We start from the raw sequence: 11,340 nt of genomic DNA on the forward strand, positions 1-11,340 counted from the left end.
GCGTTGCGTTGCGTGACTGCATTAAAATTGCTCCGGTTCGTCTTTTGAGGCACGAGACGGAGACGCAACGTGCCTGGTGGAGCCCCGCTGTAATGTAGATGTTTAACAATAATGTAATTACTGAGAGCGAAAGATTTTAACCAAATAGACCTGTACGGGTACATCTGGTTTCATTTTACACTCTCCAGTGTACTCTCAAGGTCCATTTGGTTACCAACTCTCCATGATTTAGCTGGGGACCAACCCCTCAAGGACCCCTGGTTGAAAACCACTGGTTTAGTACAGTACATACTGTAGTTCTACAACTGAGGAGTACAGTATGCAATACAATGAATAATACGCATGTCAGACATTGCTCTGGGTCAGTGGTTTTTCAACCAGTGGTCCGGGGACACCAATGGGCCTTGAGGGGGTTCCAGGTGGTCCCCAGCTAAATGATGGAGAGTTGGTAACCAAATGGACCCTTATAGATCTTAAACTCTTGAGCGTAAAATGAAACTAAATGGTCCCTCCCGGGTCCAATTGATTTAATTTTACGCACTCAAGAGTTACATTATTGTTAAACATCTGCATTACTTAATTTACAAGAAGTCTACACCATTCAACGCTTGCCTGTTATCTTTGGTACCAACATCAATACAGCACGGAATTGTGGACAGAATCCAACTAGAGGCTAGATCGGGTGCAGTACTTAGTTTAGACAGTTTTTGGTTTAGACTAGTCATTGGTTAGACCAGTCATTAGTCCTACAACTACAACCTATCTCAAACCCTCACCTCCCACGGGGCAGCACACCTAGACCTAACCTTAACCCATGTCTAACCAATGACTAGTCTAAACTAAGTATGCACCCCGGCAAGATCTCGTCAAATGGTGGTCCGTGGTCCAAATACCCAATAAATAATGGGCCTTGGTATGAAAAGGGTTGAAAACCACTGCTCTGGGTTAAACATAAGCCCATTAATAGATCTTCTCTCCTTTTTTTGTACAAACGATTTCTGAGAAGAATGAATAGAAGTCCTGATGCCACTCCTTCGTCCCCTGGTAATTTCTCTATGGAGACTAACATTGGGTTATCTTAGAATTGTGGTCGATACATGTATGTTTGATTAAAATTCAATAAAAGGTTAATTAAAAAAAAAAAAAAATTGTGGTCGAAAAGAAATTAACAAAATATGGTCTTGGCGATATTGTCAGGGAAGGTGGCTACGATAGAAAGTCACTCATATTTTGATACAATCTGTTACTGGTGAAAGTGTTACTAATTCGTCAGCAGTAACAGTGTTTTCTCTGCATCAGTTGATGCGTCATCATATCCATACGAGTCAATGGTTTACTTTTGGAACACAGTTCTTATTTGATATTAACCAAGTCTATGGGAATTCAGAATGTGAGGAGGGGGGACGTGACCCAGGTAGGATGTGTAAATTACGTCAGACTTCGGTGCTCTAGAACAGTGGTTTTCAACCTTTTTCATATCAAGGTCCATTATTTATTCTGCATTTGAGCCACGGAGCACCATTTGATGACATTTAGCCTCTCAGATCCAAAACTTAAGACTATATTTTGTTGTCGTTGGATAAGATTTTGTCCACAATTCCATGCTGAATTGAAGTTGGTACCATTAGGAGAGATAGCAGGCAAACGATCAAACTAAGAATTCTTCTACGTTCTCTAATTGTGTAGACTTCTTAGTAATGCAGATGTTTAACAAAAATTTAACTCTTGAGAATGTACAAACCAAATAGAACCATAAGACATATAAGGGTTAAATATCTAATAAGGGTCTATTTGGTTACCAACTCTCCATCATTGAACTGGGGAACACCTGGAACCCCCTCAAGGACCACTGGTGGTCCACGGACCACTGGTTGAAAACCACTGCCATTATAATAATAATAGTTTTGTGACGAGGAAGAGGATGGAAGTCTTCATTTGGTGGCTCCCCAGATGATGAGTCCTACAACAACACCAACCACAGCCAGTACGATGACCAATATGCAGATCTTCTTACGGGAACTTTGCTGGGAGAAACAACATCATCAATGAATTATTAAATGCTGCCATAATAGTGTTCTTAAGGCCTATTCATAGTCTGGATTTTCGGTGGTGAGGTGACCACCGCTCCGGTGGTGAGCTGACCACCGGAGCTGAAATAACGTTGAGCGGTGGTGAGTAAAAACAGAGAGAAGGGCTGGAGCGGTGGCGGTGGTTTGCTCTTCACCGCGGCTCGTGACGTCATGTTGTAGTTCGGTGGTCACCTCAGTGACGTCATGTTGTAGTTCGGTGGTCACCCCACCACCGAAAATCCAGACTATGAATGAGCCTTTAGGATTCAGCCAGAACGTTGCCAGTGGTTGAAGGGTGTTTTGCATTAACCCATTCTGACCTGTGATCAGATTCACACGAGGTTTCCGCCGGACACACACTGGTCTGATGAACCCTTTCTGACCTGAGATCAGATTCTAAAAATGTCAGTCGTTCTTCGATTTTTCAAAAATAGCAGACCTACAAGCTCGTATCGCGCCACTCGGTGGCGCGATATGAGCTTGTAGATCTGCTATTTTTAAATAGCTAAAGCACGACATGATGCTAACACCAAAATGGGTTCCCGTTCAGAATGGGTTAACTCACTCGGCGCCGATATCGCCATTTGACGCCTCCTGGTGCGAACGCCTACCTTGCCGAGATCGCCTTCTCGCGCCATTTTAATATCAATTGATTACAGTTCACAACAGTGTCCTGCATGCACTCGTAACACTCTTGGTTGCAGTGCGATGAAAAAAACGGAACGGAAATGAAATGAAAATTCAGCTGGCTTATGCCGTCTGTGAGAATGCAGATTTGCGGCTCATTTCTCTAAACGATATGATCCTCGGTTACAAAATGTATGTTTTGGGTGAATTAAATAACAATAGAGGCACCATAGAGGCTGTCAAGTAATTAGTAACTAAAGTTGTCAACTTTGTGTCAAATAATTGTATTACAGTAGTATAAGATTTACCTCTGAGATGTAGCAGTTGAAGGACATTGTTAAATACCCCACAATGCTACTTAACAAGGGTAATTGAATACATTTACTTAGTACACATTATACATTTACAACAGCCCAGCAATAAAAAAAAAGTGTTCTACCTGCTTTGCTACTGAGAAATGTACAGTATATTCTGTATTGGACCCAGGTTCGATTCCCAGGTAGGAGGACACGAAAGTTATAGACTGCAGCTTTAAGCATCCACTTTGGTTTCATAGCAAGACATTGATTGTTTATCGTTTAGTATAGCTCATACTGTAGTTCTACCCCTGAGGAGTACAGTATGCAATGAAATGTATAATACACATGTCAGACAAATGGATATTTCTGTCCTTCTGTCCCTGGGTATGGGCTGTTTGTCTCAGATTGGGTGGGAACAGCCCATATCACCTTCCATAGTATCAGCATATCACCTTCCCTCTCAGTTCTATTCACCTTCTTTATCGTCTTAATCCTTAAATAACGAGGCATGTTTACTAATAATTGGCTAAGAGATTACAGACTAAAGGGAGGGCGAGTGTTCACACGTTTACAAGTTTCCCAGTCCTCTCTTCCTATTTCAGTGTCTTTCACCCTCTTCTTGTCTCTCGTGCAAAACTATAATGATGTGATCTTTCTTACCTGGTAGCTTGCAGCCTGTGCCAGTTGCTGATTAGCGGATTGCACCTTAATTTCAGCAGTCTCCACATTAGCTTCTATACTGTCTGCATGGCACAGTCAGGGAGTCAACCACATACAGTACATGTTAAGTTACATTAAGGGACACGTACAGTACTAGGTGTTAGCAGTATATTATTATGCACCGTGAAGTTAGTTTAACTCTAGTTCGTTTTACACACTCGGTTAAAATGACAGTGAGAATTGTATTCAATGTGTTGCATTTGGAGCGTATTTGGACGTATGTATTTACCAATAACATCTCCCTGCTCGTGGACCATCATGCCCAGGTCTTTGAAGATGTCGTTGATATCCGTGATGTCAGACTGAATAGAGAAACACAAAGCTTGATGAATTGTCGTTTTTTTTTTTTACGATTATTTTCAATGTGTACCTCCTTGCATGACAGACAGGAGAGAGCGCGGCAGAGACAGTGAATGTCATACAGTATGTAACATGACATGTCTTGAGTGAGAATAACGTAAACTGGTTGACCCTGCATGGCACCCTGAAGCTGACGGCTCTTGTTCTAGTTTAATCTGAACTAAATTGATCTGTCCCTTAAACACATGAACCATCTGGGAATATCATAATAGGAAGGGGGAAAAAAAGACAAGGGAGCATTTGCCATTTGGCCATAACTAGCCTATCTACAATCTACATTGCAGATAGACTATTTGAAGTGAAGTGATTTGGTGTGTAGTGTAGAGGGATCTAGACGCCTGCTGCGACCCTGGTCGAATAAAGTATATCAACGTATTTAATTGGAATAACACTGCCGTGCATTGCAACTATTGGTCGGCAGCATTACATCTTTATATGGGGCAGTCCTTGTGACAATCAAAGATATCCCTCCATGCAGCTTTCAGATGTGCTGCTTCAGGTGTCTGATATTTCATTACCTCCAGTTGTCTAATGGAAGACTCTCTCTCCTGGATCAGCATGAGGTCCTCTTCTGTGATGGCTTCACTCTGAACCTGCAGTGAGTCACTGCAAGTACAAAACTGTAGCTGTATGATCAATGAATAACACAACAACCAATTTTAATGGGAATGGTCCTCTTACTGTAGCTCAAAAAAAAAAGAATAAAAAAAAATATATATACAGTATATATATAAAATGTTTTTATCTAGTAGAGGTGGTTTATTTCTGAGTCATTAGAATGCCCAACACATTATGATGATACAGTACCATTCAGTCAATTATATTAGTGTCCACTACCACGTGGTGGTCTATGATGAACTGGCCATGCTTGGGGGAAGACAGACAGGTTATCTTTGTCACTTCATTAGGGACGGGAATGATAAATCGGAGTAGAAGTCAGGTTAACTAAGGCGGTGAAGAAACTCCCCATGCCAAACATTGATGAAACTCGGCCATCAAACACGGTTGCTTCAGACAGTGTGGTAGAATTCTCATCTTGTCACTAGTGCAGTCTAGTTCCAGTTGAAACTTTACATGCCATAATACTTTTGAGGTTCATGATGCATATGCATAGTTGTAGAAAACATAAATGATAACCTTTGTAGAAAAGACACATTTCCAAAGGGATCTTCCGGCTGGTCTGTCTGTTGGTTAAAAGATTCCTGTCAGTTCAACAACTCTAATAACTCTTTAGTAAAAAAAAGACATAAAAACAAGATTTTTAGCATATTTGTGTGCAATGGAACATCTTTTGCTCACTTGTCTTGATCCCTCTACAGTACATTTGTGAGTTTCGTTAGTTTGCACTTTCACATACCTAGCTTGGTTCTTGTCAATAAGAGTCAGCTGGCCAGGTTCTACTGAGAGCAGATACTGGCTACCTAGCCTGAGCTAACGTGTTAGGTTTCTGGTCTAGAGGGGCGGGTCGCGGCTGAGATTTGCGCACGCCCTGATTGGATCTCATCGATCTGTCCGTCACCCCCGGCCCCTCCTCTCCCCCCTAGTGCAGCGCTACGTCACATCATTTGGAGCGACGCCCACCCGGAAGGGTTGACTCCCACTTTTAGACCAGAGCGGCCAATGCGTTCCTCCAGGCTTTCAATTTTTGCACCAACAAAAATGAAAGCCTGGTACCAAGGCTATACTGGCTACCTGACCCCATTTGGTACATTATACAGTATGACGCAGTGGAATGTGTCAGACGTAAGATTATCAAACTTTGCCTTCCCTTTTGCTCCCTTTTTAGTTCAGCCAGCATATGTTAGACGAGTGAAAGCAGTAATGGGTCTGCACCGAGATATCAACAGAACATGATCAAGGCAAATACAACAGTAGTGTGTACTGCAGTGCAATACGTGGAAATGAAATTACACACAGACAGTCTAGAGCCTCCACCTAGTGGTACCTTTAGTGCAGTCTCAGAAGGTAAATCAACTCAAATCCTAATAAATATTAATAGGTTGTACTGCTAATAAGCAATATAATAATTTAATTTAAATTAGAACTGTTGATTTCCAGAAGAAAATAAGGTCAACGGCAATGACACAAAATCAATTTTCACAATAATACAGTAGTCCTCAGTGGTAAATGGTAAATGGTGCATTTATATAGCGCCTTTATCCAAGGCGCTTTACAGAGATTGTGCATTACATTCACCCATTCACACACACATTCATACACCGATGGCAGCGGAAACCATGCAAGGCACCAACTAGCACATCGGGAGCAATTAGGGGTTCAGTGTCTTGCTCAAGGACACTTCGACAGTAACTCTGGGGGAGCCCGGGTTCGAACTGGCAACCTTACGGTTACCATCCAGGCACTCTACCCCTGAGCCACCGCCGCCCCCAGTGATGTGAAGATACAGTACACAATACATCCCGTGTTAATTTATACATTTATAACTCCAAGAGTCTCTCAGAGTTCAATGCAACATTCAGGATTCAATATTACCGTCTACTCACCGATACCCTGGAGCTGGCTCGGACTCGGGCAACAAACTCTCTTTCTTTGTCGGCTGCCTGACGCTGGGTTCTCTGCAGGGTGTTCAGGGCACTGGAGAACTCATTCAACAGACGTTCTTTCTGGATCTTTCTCTGCCGCTAAAAAGCACAAACGCACAAAAAAAAAGAAGAAGAAATGATCAGGCACCTTGGCCGGTAGTCCAAGTCTGGCAGTGTGCCGCGGGTTCGACTCCCGATCCTGACGGCCTTTACTGCATGTCACCCCCCCCCCCCCATTTCCTGCCTACTGTCTGTCCCTCCTTAAAACATATAAAATAAAGGCGGAAGCCACAAAAAAAAGGAAGGGAACTGACTGACCACATGAAAACATGAGATACAAATAAATGAACTGCTACACTAGTAACAGACACAGTGAGCTTACAAACAACATTCTGATATTTGTTCACTACTGAAAACATGTAAACTCCTGTAGGCTGTAGCGAACATGGCACATGGTAATTAGTAGACCAACACACTACTAAAGGTTACAAAGTACCTAGATTGACATACACATTTCAGTTCAAACATTTTCTTTAACAGTTTTACATAATCACATTTGAGTTTACTTACAGACATATCTACACCAAAACATAAAACGTTGGAGAGCTGTGGAGAGAGCTCTGCTGCATGCTTGCTTCTCAAATGGCAATGAGGGAATTAACTAAATTGCTTTCAGTTTCCCCTGACACACCTGGAATAATACCATTTCAAAAAAAGAGATGAAATAACACAAACCAACCACAAGGTGCATACTGCATATGTCCATAAACTATAGAGGTCAGGGTCCAGAACAGTACCTGATCAGGGCCAACAGGCAATGTGCTGAACACCTTCATGAGTCGGTCCGTCTCCTTGGCGAGCTGGTTGCCCTGCTGCTGTTTCTGTTGTCTGGAAACCCATAACCGACATGACACATAACAGAGAATCACTAACAGGGTCGCATTTACAGTATGATGTTATTAAACAGACTGAAAGATCAACTTTTTGAACTGAAGATAATTCACAGCCCCCCCCCAAAAATTATCATCACGATTTAGGCCGGGTATTCTAGCCTTTTCTATTGGTCCTTTTCGACTACAAAGGGAAACCCAGAAATATCACCTACCTGAAACTTCCCAGAACCTGTGAAGTTCTGTGATGGTTTTTTGTTTCCATTTACATTATAACCAGAGCCTTTAAACCCATTTGTGGGTCACGGATACATTTTTACGGGTCAGCTAAAGATTCTGAGCTGTGCTACCAAATCTGTCAGCAGCGCCATTCAGAACGTGTATACATTGTTCATAGCAGAGTGTAGAGTAGGAGAGTAGTGACACACTTTGATCTCACCGCAATGCGGGTGCCTATGGGCTATAGTTCCAAAGATTGGAACTATTCCATTGAGATAGAACGAGCACTTCCGCATTCCATTGTTACAATGGGAGTCAACGCTAGTGTCGCCACTCTCTTACTATATTACTCTGGTTGATAGTGGGAATGAAAACACAGGCGCACCACAGGAAGTGGAAGGGCTGAGGGCCAACATCCTGCTATACACCAAGGTATATGGAAAGGAGGTAAGGTCACCAACGTCATTTTCGCTATCATGCAATTCCAGACGGCAGATTCGTCGCACCGTGGGAGCCAAACTACACCCGGAGGTTCGGTGGAATGCATTGATGGAGTCAATGAGAGCCCAGTGACCAGCCTATGAAACACTATTTCTGAATGCCTGAGACCTTTTGTAAAGTAATCTCGTCTGGAAAATAACAGAAGACATATAATACATTGTCCGTTGTGTTACCTTTCGATGTGTACACTGTAATTGTATAGAGGTATCTAAAGAGCACAAAATAGATAGCACCGTTTCCTGTCTGGCAGCCAAATCCTGCGATACCTCGGAGACAGAAACGATACCTACCGCTGTTTAGATGCTCAGCTCAATAAAACGATGTACTGTGCACATCGTAAAGCAAGTGATTAGAAAACAACCTGTGATATGTCTTCTTTTATATTCCTGAACTGATTATGTGACGTCTAATTGTTCAGAAATAATGTTTGTTCACAAGCTGGTTCAACTGGCTCCATTCACTGCCATGTATTCATGGAACGTCGTGAGCCAAGTGTCATGGCGCGTTCCATGATGTCAGCGATGTCTCTTCTTTCTGTACGCTTCCCTGTTATACACAGGTGGTGAAAAACAAGCATGTTGTTTTCGTGCTCAGACCCACCCAGCCACCCACCCACCCACACACATAGCTCCGTAAGGGAGTGGTTGCACCACTCAAAAAAGAGAGAATTTTGCAACGCGTCACGTTGTTTCCTTGTAGATCAGCTAGTTTCACTCGTTTGCGTCCCGAGGAGACATCACATTTCACTGTTAGGTCTTGAGCTGAAAGGTTTGGGAACCACTGCAGTCTAACAGACTGACGGGCTGAATAGAGGATTGGCGAGGGATGGTAACTCACAGTGTCTGTCGCAGTTGGCTGGAGTCCTGCTCTGTTCCCAGCTGAGACACGCCTCTTTGTATCTCTGCCGCTGGTGAGATAGGTACATAGAAATATTTAGAATGTTTGTACAGATATATAATAAAATGGCTTGTTTGTTTGTTTGTGTGTGTGTGTGTGTGTGTGTGTGTATTACTCAGCAGTGTGATTTTCTGGATGTTGGAGCTGATGTTCTGAGCCAGAGCGCCGGGCTCCTCTGGGGTTCCAGCCTGGTAGGACATGGTGGATGCCTGGTGGAAAACACAGTGACCTTCAGTTAGTTGGCTAATGTATATTTAGGGTTGTCCCGATCCGATCACGTGATCGGAAATGGGGGCCGATCACATCATTTTCAAAAGATCGGGAACAAATCGGGAACAAACTAAAGAATCGGGACATCCCTAGTATCAATGTTAATATCCATATCATGATATTAGACTGGATATTGTCTGTGATTTGGGATATTGTACAATTGTGATATGGCATAAGACAAGTGTTCTATAAAAATATAAATATCGGATCGGGAAAAATCGGTATTGACAGATACTCAATCAAATAATCTGAATTGGATCTGGAGCAAAAAACGTGATCGGGGCATTCCTAGGCCTATTTCTTTATCCCACGATTTTGCAACCCATTTTCTCACCCAGTGTCAATTATCTAATTATTAGCTTTTCACCCGTTTCCCCGGCCGGACGTAGCGTGTGGAAGGAACACGTTATTCCGACCAGGTCCTTTCCCCTCCATCAGGTGCCCCGGCTGGGCAGGGGGAGGTAGTTTAGAGACCAGGTTTACTGCATGTTTTTAGTGAGGGTAGTGGCCTAGTGGGTACCTACCCTAGAGGACATGGGGAGAACTTGCAAACTCCACACAGAAAGGCCCTTTCGCCAACCCCAGCTCGTAAACGTGTGTGAAAAGCCTGGTGTAGCTCGGGTGTCAACAAAGTCCCATGATTAATTTATACTCTATCGTACGCTGTTGTCAGCTCACAGAAATGTAGTAGATCTGCTCAGGAAGTGACACGGTCCTACGATAAATCAGGTTGGATTATCTGAAATACAGTACGATTATTCTTAATTAAGTTAAACGTTGATAACTTTTGAAAACTGTTCCTTAAACATATTTTTAAAGTAAATATGAAAGATACAAGCAGGCAGTAAGATATATGACAGCAAGCAAGACAGTGTGAAACGCAGAGTATATTAAAGCAATCTTTGACATACAAATATGAAATAATTATGTACATTGATTCATCCACACCTATCATTATGCCATACATTTTCTCTCACACTTTACTGCAAGTTCAATTTAAATCCATCCAAATTCCAAAATTCCAAATTCCAAAACTATAGTAGGCCTATACTGCGATATATGCTATCACAGCAGAATACATATCTCTCTCACTCACTCACTCACTCACTCACTCACTCACACACACACACACACACACACACACACACACACACACACACACACACACACACACACATCCTGCGGAGTGGTACAATGCGGAAATCATGCAACTACTGTATATTGACACAGCCTGGAGAGCACAGAATAGGTCACTGTGTTCTTATTCCTCCTATAGTAGTTTAGTCTACGAGGAATAAGTCCTCATTGTGATTTTTGATCAATCTAGATGTGGAGTTGTTGTCAGTTGTTGTAAAATACGTTAATTGTGCTTGCAGGTGCGATAAGAAAATGTCATTATGAAAGTCGCAACCAAACTTGGAACTTCTCAGTCATCTGCTCGTTCACAAACTATTCCACGTTCTCAAAAAGTGTGACAACGTGGTGGTGGATGCCGCTATAATTGCTGCCATTTGTACAACTGACAGAAATACCCTATAAATGTGTGGAACATGTTGTATTGATGATAATAGCCCGTTTTGATTTACCTTTGGCGCAGCAGCTGCAGCAACAACAGCTAGACGACGTTTCCTGGTTCTGGACAAGGAGTATGTTGAAGAAGGAGAGGACCGAAACTTAGCATGTCACGTGAAGAAGACCGAAATGTGATGATGGGAAATTTGGGAATAGTCATGGGGAGCCCAGGAGGTGGCGCTAGAGTCATAGTAATCATAGACATATATCTATGATGGTAATATATCTATGGTTTTTGGTAACGATAACCTACTGACCCAGACTTAGAGTATGGACCATAGACTATGGACCCAGACCTCTTTCCGTTATTTCATGTGTCCATCCTGCCCTAGCCTCGGTACCAGGCTTTCATTAATCCTGCCCTAGCCTGGAT

General features: G+C 42.6%; 1 protein-coding gene across 1 annotated transcript; it reads right to left on the reverse strand.

Annotated features, from left to right (window-relative positions):
• Positions 1-205: 205 nt before the first annotated feature.
• On the reverse strand, positions 206-11,027 carry stx7l (syntaxin 7-like). The gene is made up of 10 exons (XM_083790124.1): positions 10,982-11,027; positions 9,241-9,334; positions 9,066-9,135; positions 7,416-7,506; positions 6,580-6,717; positions 5,213-5,259; positions 4,594-4,681; positions 3,945-4,017; positions 3,656-3,738; positions 206-2,024 (listed from the first exon to the last, which is right to left on the reverse strand). Exons 2-10 carry the CDS (start codon positions 9,323-9,325, stop codon positions 1,932-1,934), a joined length of 768 nt encoding a protein of 255 aa, XP_083646250.1. The 5' UTR covers positions 9,326-9,334; positions 10,982-11,027; the 3' UTR covers positions 206-1,931.
• Between the last annotated feature and the right edge of the window lie 313 nt (positions 11,028-11,340).

The sequence above is a fragment of the Protomyctophum parallelum genome, assembly GCF_964188405.1.
Source record: "Protomyctophum parallelum genome assembly, chromosome: 19".
Lineage (NCBI taxonomy): Eukaryota > Metazoa > Chordata > Actinopteri > Myctophiformes > Myctophidae > Protomyctophum > Protomyctophum parallelum.

Excerpts from the sequence above, each read along its gene's own strand:
- stx7l (XM_083790124.1), bottom strand. The coding sequence starts at position 9,325 with ATGTCCTACCAGGCTGGAACCCCAGAGGAGCCCGGCGCTCTGGCTCAG. Across the intron at positions 6,718-7,415 it reads TGCCTGTTGGCCCTGATCAG|CGGCAGAGAAAGATCCAGAA; the intron begins GTACTGTTCTGG and ends TGTGCTTTTTAG. Across the intron at positions 2,025-3,655 it reads CACAGGCTGCAAGCTACCAG|CAAAGTTCCCGTAAGAAGAT; the intron begins GTAAGAAAGATC and ends TGTTTCTCCCAG.